Source organism: Podarcis bocagei, assembly GCF_964188305.1.
Source record: "Podarcis bocagei genome assembly, chromosome: 16".
Taxonomy (NCBI): domain Eukaryota; kingdom Metazoa; phylum Chordata; class Lepidosauria; order Squamata; family Lacertidae; genus Podarcis; species Podarcis bocagei.
This window is the reverse complement of record NC_138142.1, coordinates 33655370-33678613: the sequence shown is the minus strand read 5'-3', so window position 1 is coordinate 33678613 and position 23244 is coordinate 33655370. Positions and strand designations below refer to the sequence as shown.

General features: G+C 46.3%; 1 protein-coding gene across 4 annotated transcripts; it reads right to left on the bottom strand.

The window, feature by feature from the left end:
* Nucleotides 1-183: 183 nt before the first annotated feature.
* KHDC4 (KH domain containing 4, pre-mRNA splicing factor) lies at nucleotides 184-20079 on the bottom strand. Of its 4 annotated transcripts, none has more exons than XM_081173589.1 (14): nucleotides 19946-20079; nucleotides 19011-19251; nucleotides 16778-16906; nucleotides 15807-15886; nucleotides 15235-15287; nucleotides 14134-14300; nucleotides 12882-13093; nucleotides 12341-12401; nucleotides 11432-11489; nucleotides 9913-10163; nucleotides 8010-8168; nucleotides 5565-5677; nucleotides 3671-3756; nucleotides 184-1763 (listed from the first exon to the last, which is right to left on the bottom strand). In XM_081173589.1, the coding sequence occupies exons 1-14, from the start codon at nucleotides 19990-19992 to the stop codon at nucleotides 1564-1566; spliced, it is 1857 nt and encodes a 618-aa protein (XP_081029715.1). In that variant the 5' UTR covers nucleotides 19993-20079; the 3' UTR covers nucleotides 184-1563. The 4 variants fall into 4 exon arrangements, 2 of the variants coding, with proteins under 2 accessions (XP_081029715.1, XP_081029716.1); XM_081173590.1 differs by having other exon boundaries at nucleotides 184-1754; XR_014002699.1 differs by having other exon boundaries at nucleotides 1700-1763; nucleotides 5565-5649.
* Between the last annotated feature and the right edge of the window lie 3165 nt (nucleotides 20080-23244).

The following is a 23244-nucleotide window of genomic DNA, read 5'->3' as shown; positions in this document are numbered from 1 at the left end:
TACTGCCTCCAACAGCGGAGAAGCCTGGTCAGTAGCCACTGAAGGCTTTATGCTCCATGAAAAAGAAATGGTCCTTTCTTAAGCCACAAGTAACTTTTCAGGGCTGATAGTGTGGGCTGGCTTTTTGCTCACATACACCCAAGGCTGACTTTCCAAACAAAAACAAGAATCTGGAGAAGCAAGTAGAATTATTTGTACATTTATAATGAAATTATGGTTTGAATTTATTTACAACATATAGAAAAACAAAATCAGAGAATAGTGTGGTTGTTGGTTTGTTTTTTTAAAGTGAAAGCAAGCTCCACCAGATCATTTTCTGTGGGGCGGGGAAACACCTCCAACACTTATTCCAATACTTCAAACTTTTACTTGCCCTGTGAACACAAGACAGCAAAATTTCAGGTCCAGTGGTGCCCCCTCCGTCTCTGCCCTTGACTGCAAGTGTTTTGGTTGATAGCAGCCTAACAGGCCCAGGAAAGAGCCCGCTACAGTTTTGAGTCGCTATAAAACAATCCCACAAGTTTTGTGTTTTCCTCTTCGGCCGTGGCTGCATGTCACCAGCCCCCAAAGATGTCCCAAGCTCAATGCATCTCTTATCAGCAAGACAGCCACAAAGCAAAGAAGTCTGGTTGGAGGTGGTTTTTCGGAACGGAACGAGATTGCAACGATGCCATTGCTGCAGAAGTAACGACACGCCGGCCGGTCGAAGATCCAAGCACAACGGGGTGAAGAAAAATTACCTCAGGAGGACCGGTTCGAGATTTTAACACCTACTACTAAAACCACCCCCACCCCACAGCAAGGGGAGAAAAAGTAATACATTGTCTTCCCTGACAAATGTGACTTGGCCAAATGAAATTAGAGAGACAAAGAAGAAAACAAACCACCCGCTTGCCAAAATAATTCTGAAGTTGTTTTGGAAAACTGCATTACGGATTATTATTTTTAAAAAGAGACCAACAGAAAGAGGTTTTAAAGAAGGTGATTTTCAGGAAACAGGTTTTTCAGGCAAAGGTTTCCCCCACCCACCCCAATCCTATTTAGAAGACCAAGCATTACACACACACACACACACACACAAAAGTAAAATCCAGTTATAAAACAGAAATACAAGCAGAACAGCAGCAGGCTTAAGTTATTGAACTTCGCTGGTTGGCTGGCTTCTTTTCCAAAGCCAAGAACAGGTGCATGATAAGCTGGGGGGGGGGCATTAAAAGAGAGAAAGGGAGAGATAATGGAGACATTCCCTGCGAGTGTAATGCTGACACTGTTTATCTGCAGTTGTATTCCGTTAAGCCTGCAGCTTTCAAATTGCCTTTGATGGAGGAGTCCGCTGCAGATATAATAGCAAGTTCTTTTTGTCTGTTTGTTTTTTAAAGAAATAAAACGAAAACACAAAAACAGAGCCCCTGGCACAGAAAGGGCCATACTGCATCTCAGAAGCTTGTGCAAAGAGGTCAGGGCCGATGTACATTTTGCAGAGATTCTTTGATAATATACACGTGTTATTGCTTGAGAGAGACAACAGGTGGAAGGTGGCGGAGGCAACTGCAGCTGCAGCTGCTAAGGTGCCATCCAGAATGGCATCTGTTGCTTTGCCCGTTGCTGCGACGAGGGGTACTGGTATCCTAAGCTCCATGTCTGCGAGTAGCTACTTGCGGTTTTGTGAACCCCGTGGTCTTCTTCTTCATCCGAGGAGTCGCCAGCATAAGCCACCAGGCCGAATCCCTTTTCTCCGGTTTTCATCTTCTTAGCTGGGTGATCTAATGATGATGAACAGAGAGAGAGAGAGAAAAAAGAGAGAGAGACATCCCGCCCCAGGAAAAAATAAAAGAGAAAGGTAAAAAATATCCCCCAAAAACATGTTAATTCAAATGAGAGGCATTAATGTATTTTTTTTCCAAAAAAAAAGTTAGTCGGACACCATTTTGAGGTCACAGAGCCAACAACGGTCACCCCGGGTGGGAGGTCAGGCGATACGGGACCGGCAAACAGCACAAGTGTGATCCGTCAGAGCCATGTAAGAGAACACAGAAGAGAGAGAGAGAAAAAAGAAAAACACAAAAAGACAAAGAAAAGTCAAGTTAGCAAAAATGAGGCAACAGGGTTTGCAAGTTCACCGTTAAAGAACAACATGTTTAAAAAAAAACAGGAGCTGGTTGAAAGTGTCCAACTATCTTTTTAAAAAAGGGAAACTTTTAAGAAAAGGGGGGGGGGAGAGAAGTGTTATGTTATGTCTCCCGGTTAGAAGTGTCCAATTCAAGCTGGATGTCCTACCAGCAGAAAAGCCACGCTGAGCACCTAAGCACAGGAGCGGAAATCAACTGACTATATGTCAATTTCACTTGGCATCACAGGAAAAGCTAAGGTTCCCTGCTTGAAATGCAGAATTTTGCTTTTCTGGGTATTGAGGAGGAAGGAGTATGATGTATCGCTTGGTGGAGGAGGATGTAAGGAAGAGAGAGAAAAAGAGGGAAAGCAGCAGTAACTGGGAAGGAGGGCTAGGATGCTGGGTACACAAATCAGACCAAAGCAACAGCCCTGAGCCCTGAGAAGGAGACACTGTTCTTTTCCCTGCGGTGTCTGAGCAAAGAAAAACATTAGCTCCAAGAACAGCAGATCCAAGTGCAGAAGGGGAAAAGTTCTATTGTTCTGCCCACACTCCTGATCAGAACTGGAAATGGATGGCTTGCATCATCTGTCACCAGTCTGGTGCCTCCAGATGTAAAACTCACATCTGGCTGGCTGGGGCTGATGGGAGCTTTCATCCAAAATATTTGGAGGGAACTAGGTTGGTGAGGGATGACTTACAGCTTCCTCATCCTTCTTAGGAACATAGAAACTAGGCAAGGGACATCACCTGGAGATGCCTTTTTGGACTGAACCTGGGACCTTCTGCATGCAAAGCTCTACCACTGAACCGCAGCCCCTCCCCTAAAAATAAAGTAAGGTTCCAGTCTTCCTGGTTCAAAACAAAGGGCTGATTTAAAGAAGAACAGAGGAAGCTCCCTTGAGTCAGAACAATGGTCCATTTGGCTCAGTATCATCAACCTAGGCAGAGCCTCTCCCAGGATTTCAGACAGGGAGTCTTTTTCCTAGTCTAACCTGGAGATTGAATTAGAGGCCTTTGTGTGTGCAAAGCAGGGGTCTCCTCTTCTGCCCGCTCTCACCCCTTTTCTGCCCTCCTGCCCAGGCACCTTTGCGGATTGCACAAGCCCGGGTGCCATGTTTTAAATGCTTGCTCTTTCGTATGTGGCGGTGTTCATACCAAGGGCCTCCACATGGCATCCATGGGAGAGAGACGGGTGGTATTCGGAAGCTTCTCCCTGCAGAGCTGTGCATTGTGGGAACAGGAAGGACATTCACACTCGGAGCGCCTGGGAACTCCAGGTCTTTAAGGGTGTGTGCATTTCCAGAGACAAATTGTACCCTTAGCTTTACCACTCTGTAATTTTACTCTTTGGAGTTCGTGTAAGAATAAAGGTTTGATTTACTCTTAGTTTTAGTTTTCCTAGCTACTAACAGAACTCAGAAGACAGGGAACTGAAAGTAAGTTGTGCACATAAGAGTTTAGCACCTGGAGGTGACACTGGGAAGAACAGCCTAAAGTTAGCTAGGCCGGCTGATGGAATGCAAGTACAAGTCACGGCTCCCGGCCGCCCACGCTCACCATTGCCGCCCACTAAGGACCCGTTCCGGTCGTCAGGCTCCACCTTCATCCCGGTCACTGGTAAAGCCGGTGGAGGCATCAGCTGCCTGTTCGGAAACAAAGAGCATTTCAAGCTTATTCAACCCATTAAAAATCCTGGTTTTAAAGCCCTAAATATTTATATTAGGCAGGTGCCTTCCTTATATTAATTTTGGCCCCTGCTGAAAACTGTTTTGCATGGGCAAACTTAGCCACATTTTAATATGGAATTTCTATTTTATACCCAGCAGTATCACACCTGGCCCTGCAAGGGGATTCTAAGTGCAGATTCTCAGGGCAGTTCTTAAATCAGTGGTTAGTATCAATGTAGTTTTGAAAGGTTCAGCCCGCCATCTTCCTTCCAAATGGTGTCCAGCTGTATACAAACGTTGACAGAAACCTGCTCCTCCATCATCATGAAAATTTGTCCACGGTATCTCAAGAGGTGTCCAAATGCATATTTCCAAAACTAAAGTGTATTAAGACTGCAGATTAAATTTTTATTTTGAAATTCTGTGGCTCAATTTGTTTTCATACTATTTTATCAGTACAGTCGTACCTTGGTTCTCGAATTTAATCTGGGAGTCCCAAAACAGTTCAAAAACCAAGGCGCAGCTTCCGATTGGCTGCAGGAGCTTCCTGCACACAGTCAGAAGCCGTGTAAGCTGTGTTGGACATTTGGCTTCCAAAAAATGTTCGCAAACCAGAACACTCACTTCCTGGGTTTGTGACATTCAGGAGCCAATTTGTTCGACAACTAAGGCATTCAACTACCAAGGTACCACTGTATTCTTAATGTGTATTGGTTTGCAAACCGCTAAGAGGTTTTGAGGATTAAGCAATATATAAATCCTGTGGAATAAATAAACGGTTTAAGAACATAAGAAGAGCCTGGGTGCTGGATCAGGCCAAAGGCCCATCGAGTCCAGCATCCTGTTCTCACAGCAGCCAACCTGAAGGCTCTGGGAAGCCTGTATGCAGGTCCTGAGCGAAAGAAGAACTCTTCCCAATTGGGACTCACTGGCTTGGGACCAGGTTGCTTAAAAGACCATCTTCTCCCATAGTTAGGCTCAGAGGAGCCTACTGAAATGAAGGACCGTGACTAACCCGGGTCCATTCATTTCAATGGGTCTACTCTTAGCTGGATAAAACCTGTAGGTACCTGCCTTATAACAAGTTGGCCCATTGATCCCATCTAGCTTAGTACTGTCATGTGCAATATGTCCCGTTTTTAAATTTTGTAGTAAGCTGCTGTTGAAGGGTGGGTAATAAATTTAACAACATGGTCTATAATAATAATAATAATAATAATAATAATAATAATAATAATAATAATAATAATTATTATTATTATTTTATTTATATCCTGCCCTCCCCAGCCGAAGCCGGGCTCAGGGCGGCTAACAACAATAAAACAGTACAAAGGTACAGCATAAACAACACTCTAAAATCATTCATTATAAAATTAATTAATTCAAGCCACTGGCAACCATTGGGCCGGAGCTCCGCGAAGATTGCCGAGGGAGGGAGTCAGGCTGTGCCCTGGCCAAAGGCCTGGTGGAACAGCTCTGTCTTGCAGGCCCTGCGGAAAGATGTCAAGTCCCGCAGGGCCCTGGTCTCTTGTGACAGAGTGTTCCACCAGATCGGAGCCACAGCCAAAAAAGCCCTGGCTCTAGTTGAATTATATATATATATATATATATATATATATATATATATATATATATATAGTCTTTTCACAATACCCCAAAACTCAGCAACCTCACTTCCCCTAATGATAGGGCCTGAGGAGCACTTCCACACTTAAACACATTTCATTGCAGTTCCCACTCAGAACTGCACCAGAGCAAAGCTGGGCGCCACGGCCACAACCTACCTGTCCCTCTCTCTCTCCTTTCCTGAGGAACTTGCTGGCTTCGAACCCGTTCCATCCATCTCGGTCTGACTGGAGAAGCCTGTACCTAAATTAGTCATATGAATGGGTCCATGCTATGAGCAGAAAAACACAGCGGCATTAGCAAATCTAAAACTATGACACAAGCTATCAGCTCCTTAATGAAAACTTGCAGCAGGCCCAGTCTCTTTGCTCTCTACACACCATTACAGGCCATGCTTCCGTTTTTTTCTAGGCCTCTTAAAACGCTGTGCATTTTGCACATGGTAAACTGGAAAGCTTGCTGCACAACAATGCCCAAACCACCTGGGAGCATGAGCATAGCGTATCATGGCTTAAGATACTCTGTGCAATCCTTTCAAGAGCCCTTGAAAGGTAGGCCAGGCTTTGTTGTTTCCATATTGCAGATGGGAAGGCTGAGGCTGAGCAAATCGCTAAGGAGGCCGATGTCATTCACAGCCAAGGTGAGGTTTGAACGGGGGGATTTCTCAACACATAGCTCAGGTTCTGTGCCAGTCCAGGATTTGAACTCAGGTGTGTGGAATATTTACTTCTCTTTCAAAGGAAAAGGTAACAGGGATCAGTTTTTTGTTTTAAAGGGCTGTTAAGACTCAACAGCTTTTTCAGACCAGCCTCATAACTGAGACTGTAGCAGCCTGTGCCACCTGTGGCAAGTAAGAACAGCTGCCAGGGAAGTTAAGAAAACAGAGCTGGTTCCCTTTTCTTCTCCTCCTTTCGAGCTGTCCAAATGTCACAAATGACTCACCTAAGTATGGAACAAGGAAGTTGCCCTACACCAGGTCAGAACAGAGGAAGGTGCCTGCTAAAACCAACAGGCCCTTCCGCTCCAACTCTTGAAATGAAATACAGCATCATCATCTGTGTCTGTTTCTGTTAACTAACCATTCACTTTAGTTTAAATCTAGTTCTTCTATGAACATTCTTCTTTGCTCAGTATTTTTGCTCAATGTAAACTCAGCACTAATTTTCAGTGGCTCGTTATATCTTAGCCACTGCCTTTTATTATGAGAACAAAGGAAGGTTCCTTAGACCAGGCCAAACCATCTAGCCAGCACAGCCCGCTCTGACTGGCAGATCTCCATGATCTCAGACAGAGAAAGTTCTTCTCCCATCAACTCCTAACGTGACTTTTTAACTGGAGATGCCACAGAGTGGCTGGCACAACCCAGTCAGATGGGTGGTGTATAAATAATAAAATTTATATTTTTATTATTATTAACCTGGGACCTTCTCAATTCAAACGAATGCGCCTTTCTATTTCAATTATGGCCCCTGCCACATGTGGGCAGACAGGCTAGTCACTTGTGTTGACTTACTTACAAGCCTAGTTTAGAGATGGAACGCAAACAAAGAGGAAACTATTATAAAGTTTGAAATTGGAAGGAAAAAACACTCAGTCCTCGATCACCACCACAAAGCCTCAAAACCCAGCAGAGAGTAAGATGCAAACTGGGACAGCTAGTGGGGTCCCTCAATGGTGCAGGTAGCAAGGCAAAATATATTTCGAAGGTCACTGGGATAGGGGACCAGGTGTTGCAAAAAAAATGTAAACAATGGGGTCAAACTGCTAAGGAATTCATGTGGTATGGATTCCAAGCTTCCTGGTCAGAGCTCAGACAGGTACGAGATCAGGAAAGGGCTGTGATGAATACTTTCTCTGCTTCTACTGCAGGGTGGGGAACCTGTGGCATTCTAGACAGTGCTGGACTTCAACTCTCATGAGCCCCGACTACTAGCCGCGGCTTCTGGGAGTTAAGAGTCCAACAATATCAGGAATCCGTGTGTTCTGTCACCACCGCTTTAAAGTGTCACAAGGTTCCTTTTTGTAACAACCATGAGAAATCAGGGTCCTACCTCTTGGCTGGCAAACCACCTCGCCCAGCAATTGCTTGGGACTCCTGGAAAAGGGTCCATGTGATGTTGGGACTACAGCTCCTATCTGCCTCAGCCAGCACGGCCAGTGACGATGGGCGTTGTAGTCCAGCAACATCTGCTGGACACCTCACTTGGGAACGCAAAGCCTGCCTAGGCATTACTGCCTATCCCAAAGAACGCAACACCTTCTTTGGCCAAGGTGATGGGGAACTTGAGACGAGCCAGATGAATCAGGTCAGTGGCCCATGTAGTTCAGCACCCTGTTCTCAGATGCTGCAGTTGGGAATGCAGAAGCAGGAGACGAGCAAAAGAGCATCTCTCCCAGCCTGCGGCTTCCAGCACCTGGCAGATTGTTGTCCCTGACCCTCCAGGGCCCACCTGACAGCAGGGCAGTTGAGGAACACTAGCTTCTACCGTATCTGACCCGTAGAGGCTTGTGGGGAAAACCCCAAAATCCAGGTGTGGAACCAGCTCTGTGCCCAAAGGAGAGAGGGGCAGGGGAGGCAGTAAAATGGCAGGGAGTCACTCCACCTGGTATCCCAGCAGCCCAGATTCCCGCTCATCCGGCAGCTCTTCGGTGAAACGCCTTTTCTGGCCCGGCTGGGGTTGGGGCTGACCTGGCGGCTGTGTGGTGGCCGGCAAGGTCGTCTTCACGGGGGCGGCCGGGAGGAAAGGGGCGCTCAGCGGCGTCTACAAACCACGCAGGCAAAAGAAGAGAGGGGTTATTTCGATACTGATCACATTTGTAGCCCACCTTTGCTCCCCTTTGTGGGCAAACGCCAGAGCGGTTAAAAAAGACAAGTAACAACAAAATGAAAATGTGTCTTAGAAACATGCACACAATCTCACTGCATTTAGAAATCGCTTCCTGTGAAACGCGGGAGCCATTTGAGACAATAAAATCGCCCATTAGAAAAGCAACTTCTTAAGCACCAACAACTGAAACAGTAACATGTATTTATTGTACTTGTATTGTCTGTGTTTTGTTCTTTCTATATCCACTAAACTCCAAAACAAACAACAAAAAGGTAAAAACAACACAATATATGAAAACAATGTCTAATCCAATTGTGATGGGCACCTTTAGCTAGTGTTTACAGGGGGGTCACAATTCAGCCCATATTCAGAGCCCCCTTCCCACAACCAACCACTAACTAAATCTGCTTCCATGGGGCTACATTTGTGGCTGTGAAAGGCAAGTCGGGCCTCAGCTCTGCACTGCTCTATTTGGTCAGATCTGCCCTTGCTAAGGCTCCCAAGCCGGGCTCTCTTTTTAGCTACATGCCTCCTTCTCTCTCTCCACCAATCAGTGCTCAAATTAGAAGGGCAGGGATTTTTGTGCTGGGCCTCAAGCTCATGTTTCTAGAGACCAATGAGAACGTTTGGATTCCTTACGAGCCTCCTCACTACCTTTCCCCTGTAATTGGGGCAATGGAAGGCCCACACCCTGCAAAACCGAATGCTCTCCCTGATGCTGTGTGCACTTCTCACGTAAACAAGAACCCGGATTTACTGGCTCACCATGGCTTACCATGAATGGGCAGCTTGCCCTACCCCCACCCACAGCAGGTGAGTCCCCCACCCCTGAATGGAGTAATGCATGACGCCTGCAACACATCACAGAATCACAGATTTGGAAGGGACCACAAGGGCCATCTAGTCCAACCCTCTGCAATGCAGCGACTTTCTGCCCGATGCGGAGCTCAAACCTATGAACCTGAGATTAAGAGTCTAAGCATGACCTTGATTTTTAAAAAGAGAGAAAAAGATGTGAAATCTGGTAACTTCTCATTCAGACTCCAAGAGATATACTCCACAGGTTAATGTTATCAAATCTCCCCTCCCCTGCTAAAATACAAAAGCCCCGCCACTACCACCAAGCTGTGTTAGGATTCTGCCAGCTCCTGAAGGCACACCTGCATACCTTTGATCTCCTGCCATTTCTAATTGCCATTTTTAACACTGTGCTGCTTTAATGGGCTCGTTTCATTGTGCATTTTAATTGCCAATGTTTATTCTGATGAAGTTGTTTTCTTGTATGTTTCATTTACGTGTGGTTAAAAAACATTTTTATTTACCGCTTGTAAACTGCTTAGAAGCCACCTCCTAAAGGACGAGAGGGTGACAAGCTCACCCATAAAGCAGACTACAATTAAAACTTTTTTTAAAAAAAAGTTGAAAAACTTCTGAAAAGCAATTTAAAGTGTCTATGAAACAGTCTAAAAAATAACAACAGCCACCCCTACAGCAGAGTTCTTCAACCTTGCGTCTCCAGATGTCGCTGGACTACAAATCCTATCATCCCCAGCCGGCTTCACTAACGGTCAGAGATGATGGGAGTAGCAGTCCAACAATCTCTGTGGATTCAAGGACACTGCCCTAGACACTACTGGGTGCCCCCTCACCAGTTATCAGGCAACGTTCCCTGCCTTACCTGGCCAGTGCTAGCGGGAGACTGCACTTGCGTAATCGGGTACTGGGTGGGCACAGGTGGGACTCCGGTGGGTAGTGCTAACACTCCCGGCGCCAACGGAACCGCAGGAGGCACAATGCCTGGCACCCCATAAGGAGGCTGTACCGGCTGCTGAGGGGGCGGAACCACAGGGTAGCCTGCCTGAAAGCCGCTGGGAGGGTAATACGGTGGCTGAGGAGGGACAGTCGTTAAAGCTGCGGGCTGCGCAAACCCTATGGGGGTGGGGAGAGGAAGAAAGTAATTATTATTATTATTTCTTTTATACATGAATTACTTCCTATTGAAGCATGTCAAGGCAATTTCACAAAACAGTAAAAATATAGAAAACCACTGCATATATAAAAAGAGTTGAAATTCTTACATAAACACACACACATAAAAAGTTTCAAAACCAATACAGAGTGTGACCTGGGGCACAAATAAAAATATCTCTTAGAAGGCCTGCTGAAAAAGGAAAGCCTTCAATGGATGCTGAAAAGTGATGGTGACTGTCTGATACAAAATAGGAAGATGTTCCAAATTAACATCTGCCTGGACACTGAGGTCCTGCACCGAGGTCCTTCTGGCGGTTCCCTCGCTGCGAGAAGCCAAGTTACAGGGAACCAGACAGAGGGCCTTCTCGGTAGTGACACCCGCCCTGTGGAATGTCCTCTCACCAAATGTCAAAGAGAAAAACAACTACCAAACTTTTAGAAGACATCTGAAGGCAGCCCTATTTAGGGAAGCTTTTAATGTTTAATAGGTTATTGTATTTTAGTGTTCTGTTAGAAGCCACCCAGAGTGTCTGGGGAAACCCAGCCAGATGGGTGGGGTATAAATAATAAATTAAATTTAATTTAAAATTAACATGCTGGTGGGCATGTGGGACAGAAAGAAAAGCAGGTGGAGCAATGAATCCAAATTTTACACAGTAAACTGTTCAAACTGTCTTTAATATTGTATTTTAATTGTTGTAACCTGCTCCGAGACCTTAAGAGTGAAGGGAGGGTTGTTAAACAACAACAGGCTAGTTTCTACACGCAGACACACAGAGCCCTCTCGCTCCTCCATTCGGGCAAACAAGAGGCATTACCAGACTTCAAGGACACATTCCAGCCAGGCAAAAGCACTCAAGGGGTATATGAAGCAAGGCCCGTGCAGAGGTGTGGTCTGGGCAGAGGGTGTGTGGCTTGGGTAACACAAGAAAAACAGATGTGGCCCTCCAGGCCTAGCTATCTCCAGGGCTATAATCCCCTGCCCCAGACGGAGGTTCCCCACCCTGTCCTTGCAAGCACAACAGGGAGCAACCAGGTGGCAACAGAGAACTGCGTCACCCACCATTGTGATGCAGCCCCCCCCCCCCGCAGGGAATGGAAAGGCTGAGAGCCGTTTCTCCACCTGTGGGCTTTCATAATGGCAAATTTAACCCCAAAGTCTCTGGTTTCCATCTTTCATCCTCACTCCACCACCGAACTGAGTGTTGCACGCTGTCAATACACACCTGTTATGGGGACTGCCGTGGTTATCTGGTTCACAAATCGCGAGTATTCAGCATGAACCTTGGAAGAGATAAAGCGGGCTCAGATTGCTTCGGTTTCAATAAAGGACACTTGTGCAAACCGACTGCTCTAGTGGGAGACCGTATAGCCCTGGTTAGGTGAGCCTAGTTGTATGCAAACTGTTAAGCTCCTCCTGTCTGGACTTGTTCTACTGCCCAATGCTACAAGTGGGAGTCAGTCTGGGGGCAGGGAAGAGGCTTCTTCAGTATCAGGCATGGGGAACCTGTGGTTCTCCAGATGCTGCTGTAGTACTACAACTCCCACCAACCCCTAGCAAGCATGGCCAATGGGCAGGGGATGATGGGAGCAGCAGTCCAAAATGCTTGGAGGGCACCAGGTTGGGGGAGACTGCATTAAAACAACAGCACAATCACAAATAGTCATTTTCAACCATCAGCTCTGATTCCCAAGTATGAGATGTTTTACTAAGCTAAGCAACTGCACCGTAACGACAGCTGGGACGGCTCAGTTGGTAGATCATGAGACACTTAATCTCAGGGTTGTGGGTTCGAGCCCCAAGTTGCAGAGAGCTGGACCAGGTTGGCTTTCGTGGTCCCTTCCAACTCTAAATTCTATGATTCTATGACAGCTGGCCAGTTTGGGAGGGTTTCAAATTAGCAAAAAATGGAAGACATGCTGCTTTGTTCCCAACAATAATCCTTCTCACTAGGAGGGTCAACACGCAGCTGGGACATCAGGGGCTGCCACAACCAAAGGATGCTGGACTCAGATTCCCAACAGGCCCCAGCCACCACTGCCAGGAAAGCTGTATATAAAGTGCAGAAAGAGATGGGCACTTCACGTGACTTTGGTGAGAGAGTGCAACAATAAAGAAAGTAGGGCTTACTTACTGTTTGTAACAGGTTCTCACAAAGCTTTTTGGCAGCTGCAAGGCCTTCTGGTTTTGGATGGCTGGAGGAGAGGAAATACAACACACTGACACACACGTTCCTGTCAGACTCCAGACATCCACAAAGATGGTCAAAAGGTTCCTACATAGCAGGGGGTGGGACTAGATCAGTGTTTCCCAAACGTGGGTCTCCAGCTGTTTTTGGACTATATCTCCCATCATCCCTAGCTACCCGGATCAGTGGTCAGGGATGATGGGAATTGGGAAACACTGGACTAGATGTCCCCCGGGGCTCACTTCCGACCCTGCTATTCCAATGTTAGGAGTCAGGTGTCCTTGCTCACCTGCTTCAAATCACCCAGGGAGCCACTAGTAAATCCCAACCTGCTTGCTGCCCATCCCACATTCAGCTGATCAGAAAGGCTTCGTAATTAAACTAAGCCAGCTCAGCAAGCTTGACACTGCAACTTTACACTTGGGATGGCACACAAAAAGCCGATTCCTTCCCGGTGACAAAGCCCAACGGGCTCCCAGCTCCCTACCTGATGTAAATGTACATCGGCTCAAAGGCTTCTCGGCCAGAGGCAGGTTCGATGCACCCAGAGCCCTTCCCCCGGAGGAACACCTTGGCGCCGGTCTCAATCTGGATATGTTGCAAGTAGGAGCAGCCTGGGCCTTCGACTTTCTCCTTTACGTTGAAGGTAGGTACAGCGTGTTCCAAGCCAACAAACAATTTGTCCTGGACATAGTGCATCTGTACACACACAGAGAGACACCCTTAGGTGTTGCATTTGACAACAGAATCAGGAAGGGGTGGGAATGGATTAGAGATCCCCTGCTAGGGTCATAGCTCAGTAGCAGAGCGTTTGCTTTGCATGCAGAAGGTCCCGGGTTCAGTCCTTGGCATCTCAGCATAGGGCTGGGAGACAACCTTGTCTGACACCCTAGAGAGCCATTCCCAATCAGGGTAAGCAACACAGAGCTAGATGGACCAGTGATCTGATTCGGTATAAGGTGTGTATAGACAGGGGTAGCCAGTGTGGTGCTGTCAAAATGTTGCTGGACTACAACTCCCATCATCCTTGACCACCCTGAGGCCGATGGGAACTGTAGTCCAACATCACTTGGCAGGCACCACACTGCCTACATGTTTGTCCGATGGCACAGTGAGGTCTCCACTCTTTCTGCAAGCTGAACCCCTCTCTCCATCGTGTTTCTCTAAGAGGATGGTATCGACAGAGCCCAGCTGTACAGGCTCTGCCTTCTTAATCCTCTAGGTAAGGGAATAAGCAGACATGGACAGTTCAACAGGCAAACAAGTGTAAAGCAAAATGCAAGGCAGTGTTCAAAACTCTCATTGTTCTAGGTGTGTTTTGTGACAGAGAATTTAATTAGCGTGAACAGTTTCTGAGCTCTGGGTGCAGTACTGAGCCTAAGATTTCAGATTAAAACTGCACAGTGGAAGGAAAGGAAGACCCTTTTCTGCCTTCCCACTTCCGGCCACTCTCTGAAGACTGGAGAAGAGGCCCTCTTAGGGGGGCGGGCAGGGGAAGCATGTGTTTGTTTTTTGCAGTCTTTGTATGAGGAATAGACAGTGTGAAAAACGAACATAAGATTTTAGCTGCAGTTCATGCATTTTCAGCTTTGTATTCCTGTTACTAAAAAAGCATGCCTAGACATTCCGCTGTTGCACCCATAGCCTAGGTTTAAGGTGCCATTTAGCTCCTAGCTTTCATATCTCAGTTTCTAACACTGATGCAAGGGTCAAGACACAAGGACTTGGCCAATACGTACTCCTCCAGACTGGAAGGAGGGCTTCTGGCCAACAGCCGGAGGCAGCTGAGTGATGGGGGCAGGTTGGTGGTAGACGGTAACTGTAGCTCCGTTGAAAGTTGGGCTGGATCCAGTGGCAGCTTTCACGACGCCGTTTGTAATGATTTCCTTGATTCGGTTTACTGCTCCTGTAAGGCAAAAAGAAATAAACGACTTTAGCCCTATGAAAAGAAGGGACATTGTGGTTACTACTGAAGAAGAAGAAAACATTTAGGGTAATTTCACAATCATTATTCATTAAGGATATAGAAGAGTTATCTGTGTTGAATTTGAATTGTTTTCATGTAGGTGCTGTTGCTGCATTAGAAGATTAGGACACTCTGCATGAAGCCCTGGAGAGCTTCTGCCAGACAGTGTAGATGGTACTGAGCTACCTGGACCAGTGGGCCTGACCCAGCATAAGACAACTCCTTATGTTCCCAAGGACATGCTCTTTGAGGGGAAGGTCTGCAGCCTGGTGGCAGAGCATCTATTTTGCAAGCAGAAGCACCAAGGTTCAATCCACCAGCATCTCCATACATGGCTGGGAGAGACTCCCTGTCTGAAAGCTTGGAGAGCTGCTGCCAGTCAGGGTAGACAATATTGAGCTGCATGGGCTAGTGGTCTGACCCAAGCATACGGCAGCTGCCTATACTCCAATCATGCAGTTATAGAGCTGGGAAAGGCCTTGATGGTCATATAGTCCCAACCCCTTCCTTAATGCAAGGTGTATAATGTTGGAAGCAACCACAGCAACCCTTAACAGATGGCTGCCCAGCGAAAAAATTAAGCAACGACACAACTTCATATTTAATAACAACTCTGTGCCTGTTAGACTAACGGTGCCTTAGTCAAGTGAACTAACTAACCTCAGCTGTGTACACACTATACCTTAAAAGCGCATTTTAAATGCATTCTTCCCCTTAAAAGAGTTGCACTGTGGTTTATCCCTCAGTTGCAATTCACAGCAACCCTTAACAAGCTACAGTGCCCAGAATTCTTTTGACGGAAATAATGTGCTTTATAGATACAGCACTGACACAGCCATTCTCTACCCAGGGTGTTGAATCAGAGCTTACTTACTATCCACCAGTTCTCGCGTTTGCCCCTGGACGTGCAAGTACAATGGACGATCTCTGCAAAACACAAGTTTTAATATTTTTTTTATATATTTTAAACTGAAACAAAGGTCTCCACTGGAGGCAGTCAATGTCTCTGGGACTCTGGAAATAAACTGTAGTCAGCCCCATAGGGGATAAAATGCTGCGCTTGGGGGCACTCTTATGGTGAGGGCTCTCTGTCCTTGACATGGGGCACTGTGTGTGTTTGCTCCCATTAAAAAGGATTTGCAGGAAGGTAGCTGTTTGGGGGGGGGGGAGTCCTCCTGGTTTTGCAAACTGAAGAATGGTATTGGTGGAAGAGCAGAGGATTGCTTGTTGCTTCCTCCATCCAGTAACATTTGACTTGTGCAGTTTTAACTTTGCACATCTCGATCAAGTGAGCAGCCAAGTCACATAGCTTACAAAATTACAAAAATGCACAAACGTAGCTGGTCTGCTCATTCAGGTCCAATATCTAATCCATAAGAACTCATTCTTCTACAGATTTTTTAATCCTGGAGAGAACCAGAGGAGGAAATTGAAGAAGATACAAACCCAGGTCCAACTTTTGCTTTCTCTTCTGCAGTCATGTACCTCCCCCGAGTTGAGACTGCGGCTCCACTCAGCCTACTTATCTGCAGATACAAAGGGACAAAGCATTGCTCAGATTGGGAAATGCAGTAAAATCCCTGCTGAATCAGGAAAAAGGCTCATGTAGTCCAGCAGCCCCAATTTCCTACAGCAGCCCTTGGAAAGCCTCAAGGGGAAGGTCACAAGTCAGGCCTGTAGGCAATAGCCTTCCTTTACCCACTCATACACCACCTATTTGTCCTCAGCTACTGTTAAGCAGACCCCATCTGCACAACATAAAGATACTGTGTTATGTGTCATGACATAAGGATACGGAGAGCTGTTAGAAGACCTCCTATTTCCAGTACGGAGAAGCAAATTCTAGAGTTCCCTGGAAAGAGGGAGCAAATGCTAAACTACTTTGGGAACGGTAGTTTTGTGAGCTGAATAGTTATCTCCCAATAGATCTCACCATCTTTAACAAACTACAGTTCTATTATTATTATTATTATTATTATTAGGAAGAATCATGATTGTTCAAACTGGTATAATGCTGCTTTAAATGTATGGTGCAACGAGGACCTAAGACGTACACTGATTCTGGAGCTTCCATTTAACTAGGATTGCCAATATTTAATGAACCAAAGCAAAGTGGCAAGGCGTCTGCTTGCATGCAGAAGGTCCCAAGTTCAGCCCCTGGCATCAAATAAGGCTGGAAGAGAACTCCCATCTGAAACCCTGAAAAGCTGCTGCAAGTCAGCCTTGACAATGCTGAGCTAGATGGACCAATAGCTGGACTAATGCTCCCTCCCCCAAGACTCGCTTAACAGCTATCGACACCCAGTTGTTCCAGAGGTCGGACAGGGTTTCAACAGGAGCACCAGGCATATCAGCTGGAAAGTACCCCAGAGCCACCTGGAAACCCATAGGACCAATTAGCCACAAGCAGCACAGACCTCATCCTGCGTCTGCCCTCTCGTCAGGAGGTTTCGGCACGTGAGAGGCACGTCGTTTATCTCCACTTCTGCGACGACAAGATCATCTTTGCTTTTGCTCGCAGCCGGTCCTTTTCCAGGAGCCTGAAGCTGTTAACAGATCAGACAATGGGCATCAAGACACATAAGCCCCACCCATTGCACACTCACCTGCCCCTCTCCATCCGGGCAAGGAGGCGGCATGATGAGAGTTCAAGGGTACATTCAAGCCAGACAGAAACACTCCATGAGGGTGTGAAGCAGGGCTGGCAAGAGGTGTGGCCTGGGGAGAGTCCCAAGGGCCTACAGAGAAGCCTGAAGGGTTGCATTTGTTTGGTTTGTTTTTTCTTTTATTTTTGCATTTTCAGTTACAGACATTCATTTCTTTCACTAATACAACATCTTATACAATGATAATCACCTATTCCCAGATAGGGTGGAAAGTCTTCTTATGATAAGAAATAACTAGCGATGTTTCATGGCTGTAACTGAAGGGTTGCATTTGACCCCTGGGCCTGAGGTTCCCCAACCCTGTCACAAGCTAAGCAAGTAGAGTCTCGCTTATTAAGCCAGACTTTCCGGCATCCAAAGAGAAAAGCGGAAGTCACTGGTACGTTAAAATCCCTACCCCACCCTCGCCAACTTGTTTTGAAAGCAAATGCAATTGAACCAAGGGATAGATTTCATGCAACCAGTCCAGATTGCTCCAAAATGTTCACTACCGACAAGAAGGGGAAACCAAATTATTTTCTTTGGAAGGATGACAGAGTTAAAACAAACCTGGCTGGCTCATTCAACCTTTGTAGAATCATAGAATCATAGAGTTGGAAGAGACCACAAGGGCCATCGAGTCCAACCCCCTAGTAGTCTTAATTTTGCAGTGCAGTTCATACATTGTGTACAGGCATACCTCGGGTTGCAAACGTGATCCGTGCGGGAGGCATGTTCGCAACCCGCAGCACCGCGTCTGTGCACGGGCGTGACGCAATTCAGCACTTTTGTGCATGACGTCATTGTGTGATTCTGCACATGTGCAAGCGCCAAAACCCGGAAGTAACCCGTTCCAGTACTTCCTGGTTCGGCGCGGTCCGCAACCCAAAAATGCGCAACTCACAGCATTTGTAACCCGAGGTATGACTGTATATTCATTGTCCCTTTGCAGGGCTAAATCTAGGCTCAAGGAGACTCACAGCAAAGTGCCATCTTGTCCCAGACACCCCCTTTAAATTTAATCCATATAACTTTCACCAGAGCTTAGCTATCTTGGGCTGACCGCCCATAGCCTCAGGTGTTGTCTCATGGGGGTGTGGGGGGGGTGGTAGAATATAGCCCCTGGTATATGTCTGTGGCAGCAGCCACCTCCCACTGCAATATATACAGAGTCCAGAATGACTGAAATTCTGGAGTTTTGGTAGGGCAAATTCAAGACCACAGCTGCAGCACCAGTAAAACAAAGTTTTTAGAAATACTTATCTTAATAGGGCCTAAGGGAGGTGTTGGGGACTTCTTAGGGAATGTGGACCCTGGTAGGTGCCTGGACAAATCTGATGGCAATGCTGGGCTTGGTGAATTAATTTTTGATCAGTTTCATGTCAACACTGTCTACTTTCAGTACTGCTCATTTTGTTATGTGCTCATTTTGAACTGCATTCATATCATTGTTTGTGGCTTGTGATATGTTGCTACAGATCTGCCTATCTCACAATTGCTATTTTGTTTTGTTCTTAAGGCAAACCACTTTGACCACAATACATATTAAAGGGTAAGCAGACAAATGAAAAAAGGGCATGGTGATTGCAGAACAAACCTTCATTACAGCTCACTGATAGCTAACACAAGGGGTTATAGCCAACCATGTTGACCCACTGCAATTAATTTCAATGGGTTTGATATGCCCCAATACACATTTGGCCAGAAGTCAGGAAACAATGGGCAAATAGTTAATAGCATGAGTGAACAAGTCCAAATCCTAAATTTGAGACTTCAGCTGTGTACACATCAGAGCACATGGCTCCCTGCAAAGAATCCTGGGAACTTAAATTTAACCTTCACATAGCTACAAAGCGCAGCACCCATAACAACCTACAATTCCCAGGATTATGGAGGTGTGCTTTAAATATATGGTGTGTATACAGCTTTCTTTTCTCAACCGTCATGAAAGTTAAATGGCTTCTTACTTTCGAAATCTGATGCCTTCACCCTGCCAGCCACTGACCTTGTCCGTTGAATTCGCCGTTGGTTTCAGCTTCCCTTTGGCCATTAACATGGCATTGATTTTGGCTGCCACTGCAGCGGCTGCATCCAGAGCTCCCAGCGGGGCCGCTGAGCCCTCAGACCCTGACATCCCAGATACACTATCTCCGCTGCCCTGGACAGGCCGGCCAGCCACAGGAGTGGTTGCAGGAAGGAGGAAGAGAGCCGGAGATGGGCCAGGCTGGTCCCATTTGCTGCGTCGCCTGGGGAAAAAAATCAAATTAAACATTCAGATTCCCTCTGGGGCTGGTGCCTGTTCCTTGATCTCCTCACTCCATAAGGCTTAGCACTTGTAACACATCTCGATGGCTCAAACACAGCCGCGAGTGCCCTCTCAATAATCCCAGCAGCAGCAGCCTTAGAAGATAAGACAATACAGTGGTACCTTGGATTAAGTACTTAATTCGTTCCAGAGGTCCGTTCTTAACCTGAAACTGTTCTTAAACTGAAGCACCACTTTAGCTAATGGGGCCTCCCACTGCTGCTGTGCTGCCACCACACGATTTTTGTTCTCATCCTGAGGTAAAGTTCTTAACCCGAGGTACTATTTCTGGGTTGGCCGAGTCTGTAAGCTGAAGCGTATGTAACCCGAGGTACCACTGTATTTGTTTAAAGTAGATTTACAGCCTCTCTGATCTCATAAGCCTGGGGTGGGGGACCTGCGGCCCACGAGGTGTTGCTGGACCACAACTCCCATCCCCGCGACCATGCTGGCTGGGGGCTGGCGGGGGTAGGTAGTCCAGCGACGTCTGGAGGGCCTCAAGGGGACCCCGGCACGGGCGAAACCCATAAACGGGCTCCTCCTCCTCCGCCGCCAGGCCTCTCCCTCCCCCTCTCCCTCAACTTTCCCTTCCCGGCCTCCCCTCTCGCCCGGCCTCGCAGCCGCGGCCTCCTCACCCTCCAGAGGCCCCATGCTCTCGCTGCCCCGAGCTCCCCGTTGACATGGCTCAGACGACCCTCTCCAGGCCGCCGCCGCCTTCTCCGCTCTGCTGAGAAACTTCCCCTCCCTCGCGTCACTTCCGCTCCGCCGCCGCCGCCGAAAACGTCACTTCCGCTTGTTGTCGTAGCGACGGTGAAAGGTTGCTCGGGAGAGAGAATGCCTGGCACCATAGCGATAGTAAAAAATGTAGAGGGGCGCACGTGTTCTCAGGTTCCGGCCGTATACATGTAGAGCTTATTGATTTAATATTTTGATTATATTCTTGCTATTTTATTATTTCATTTACAGTATTTGTTTACTGTGGTTTTTTTTGCTTATTTAATATTTAGTGTTTCATTTATTTGCTTACTGTTTTATGATGTAGTTTTTGTATTTATCGTTTTATTTATTTGCAGACATTTCTAAACGATAATATATATTTAAAAGAAACGAAAACTCTTAAACAATAGATACATAAACCCAAAATCCATTGAAACGAAAACGCAGTTAATAAATTATGGAAGTGGGAATTGTCTATAGAAGTTAATTTGTAAGAAGGGAATTCCGATGGAAATGTCTCCTTTTGACCTTTCCTACCGTGAGCTCCAAGAGATATGAGGCAGCTAATTATTGCCAGTCATTATTCAGGGTTTCTGCTGTTTCTAATCAGAGTGTTTTATTGCTCACTATGATTTGGGGTGAGTGGGTGGGTGTTAGCAAACATTCAACGTAAGTGTCTGCATGCCAGCCAATGGAGCATAAGGCTTCCGCATGTAACTGAGCGCTGGATTGGGACCACAAAGACATCAGTGTCTTTTACTTCAGTCGAAAAGGATGAGAAAGTGCCATACGTACAATCAATTAAAACAAGACAATCCCTGCCTACAGGCGAAGAAGAAGAAGAAGAAGACACACAAGCAGAAAGGGACAGGGAGGGAAGAGGGAAAAATAAAAGAATAATAATAATAATTTTTATTTATACTCCGCCCTCCCCAGCCAAGGCCGGGCTCAGAGCGGCTTACAAGCAATAATAAAAACAAGTTAAATGCTTACAACTTAAAAACAACATTAAAAAATACAACATTAAAATATTGAAACATTAAAATATTAAAAAGATTAAAAGATAGGCACCAATTCTTAAACAGCTGTTTTTATAATGATCAGCTGTCACATTTGCAGGATAGTAAGTGCCTGATGGAGATGATATTTCAGTAGAGCTGATGGGGTGAGCCCTGCTTCCCATCTGCACGGAGGCAGTCTGCCCGCCCCTAGGTGACAATTGAGGGAGAGGAGGCCTGATTTAACCTATAATATTGGCACTGGCCTACTTTGCCGGGCTGTCATAAACCACTTCCGGTAACAGTATACAGTGGGCAATATTGCAGGCTGAAACAAAGCAGGGCGATTCCAGCTGATCTTCCTTCACAGTCACCTAGCAGAAGCCGTCCCACCAGATCCCGTGAACAGTTTCCAACTGCTTGGCATCTGGGGAATTCTCCTTATACATGCCCATTTCCCCCCCTTGAAACAACCATCTCCATTTACCCTCATGAAGCTCACTGTTTGATCTTGACCCAGTCATCTTCTTTCAGCCTAAACGTACATCGCTGCCAGCATTCAAAACTCCCATTGTTCTAGGCGCATTTTGCAATGGGGGAATTTCATTAGGGCAAGCAGTTTCTGAGCACTGGGTGCAGTACTGCGCCTAAGATTTCAGATTAAAACTGCAGAGTGGAAGGAAAGGAGGACCTTTTTCTGCCTCCCCACTTCCAGCCACTCTCTGAAGACTGGAGAAGAGACCCTCTTAAGAATATTACTGGGGTGGGCAGGGAAAGGACTAGACCATGTGAAAAACGAACATAATATTTTAGCTGCAGTTCACTCATTTTCAGCTTTGTATTCTTGTTATCAAAAAAGCACACTGTTGCTGTGCCCATAACCTAGATTTAAGGTGCCATTTAGCTCCTAGCTTTCATATCTCCGTTTCTAACACTGCTCACAGGGTTGTCATATGGATAAAAATGGAGAGGCAGAACTATGTGTGCCACCTCCTGTGAAGATATCTGAGATATAATAATATTTACCACTGCATGAGGGCCCACAAAAGTTGTTTGATCAATGTCGAAAGAAGATTGGGCAAAAAAATATAAAAATAAATAAATGTGTCCATCGTGGGAAGGGATGCTTCTGTATTCATTTCCAAATCTCTTTTAAAATGCTCGCCTGTCTGTAGCTGCTGCCTGCAATCCTGAAGTCATAGGACCAGACTGGAGGTTGTCGCTTGTTTCGTTGTCGGTTAGGAAGCAACACTAAAATAAACTTGAGCTACATGAAGCCAAGGAAATGACTCACATTCAGTCACATCTCCTCACACAGACACACAAACCCCTCGCTTCTGCTCTTCCTGTCCATGTTCTTTATTGTGAGCAGGCCAGGGAGGGTGTGTATAAGCCACAGATTGTGCAGAACTTTTATGTCTGAAAAATTCAAGATGAAATGAACCCCACCTTTTTAAATCTCCTTTCATGCCTTTGCCTGACAGGGCCCCCTCTGCACCATACATTATGGGTTGCCCCAGCCAGTCTGGGCAGCTTCCGACATACAGTGGTACCTCGGGTTACAGACGCTTCAGGTTACAGACTCCGCTAACCCAGAAATAGTACCTCGGGTTAAGAACTTTGCTTCAGGATGAGAACAGAAATTGCAGGATGAGAACAGAAATCGCACGGCAGTGGGAGGCCCCATTAGCTAAAGTGGTGCTTCAGGTTAATAACAGTTTCAGGTTAAGAACAGTCCTCCGGAACGAATTAAGTTCTTAAACCAAGGTACCACTATATAAAAACGTTAAACATTTTAAAAACTTCCCTACACGGGGCTGCCTTCTAAAAGTTGTAGAGCTACTTATTTCCTTGGCTCTGGAGTTGCATAAATCCATACCCTCCAACATTTCTCTGATGAAAATAGGGGCGTTCTAAGGAATAGCGGGGCATTCTGGGATCAAATCAGAAACTGGGATGGCTTTTCCCTTCTTCCTCTCTGGCATCTGAAATGACTGCTTGTACTAGTTCTTGTCAGGAGATAAGGACATGTTTTACCATTTATTACTGCATTTATACCCCACCTTTCCTACCCTCTCCATCTTATCCTCACAATAATCCTGTTGAGCAGGTTAAAGCCGGGAATGTGTGCGACTGGCCCAAGGCCACCCAATTAGCTGTGTGGGGATTTGAAATTTTGCCTCCCAGGACCTAGTCCAACAGTTTTAACACCTACACCA

Coding starts and splice junctions, on each gene's coding strand:
- KHDC4 (XM_081173589.1), bottom strand. CDS start 19,992: ATGTCAACGGGGAGCTCGGGGCAGCGAGAGCATGGGGCCTCTGGAGG. Junction 19,252..19,945: donor GAGCATGGGGCCTCTGGAGG/GTGAGGAGGCCG, acceptor TTTTTTCCCCAG/GCGACGCAGCAAATGGGACC. Junction 14,301..15,234: donor AACGCGAGAACTGGTGGATA/GTAAGTAAGCTC, acceptor TTTGCCTTACAG/GAGCAGTAAACCGAATCAAG.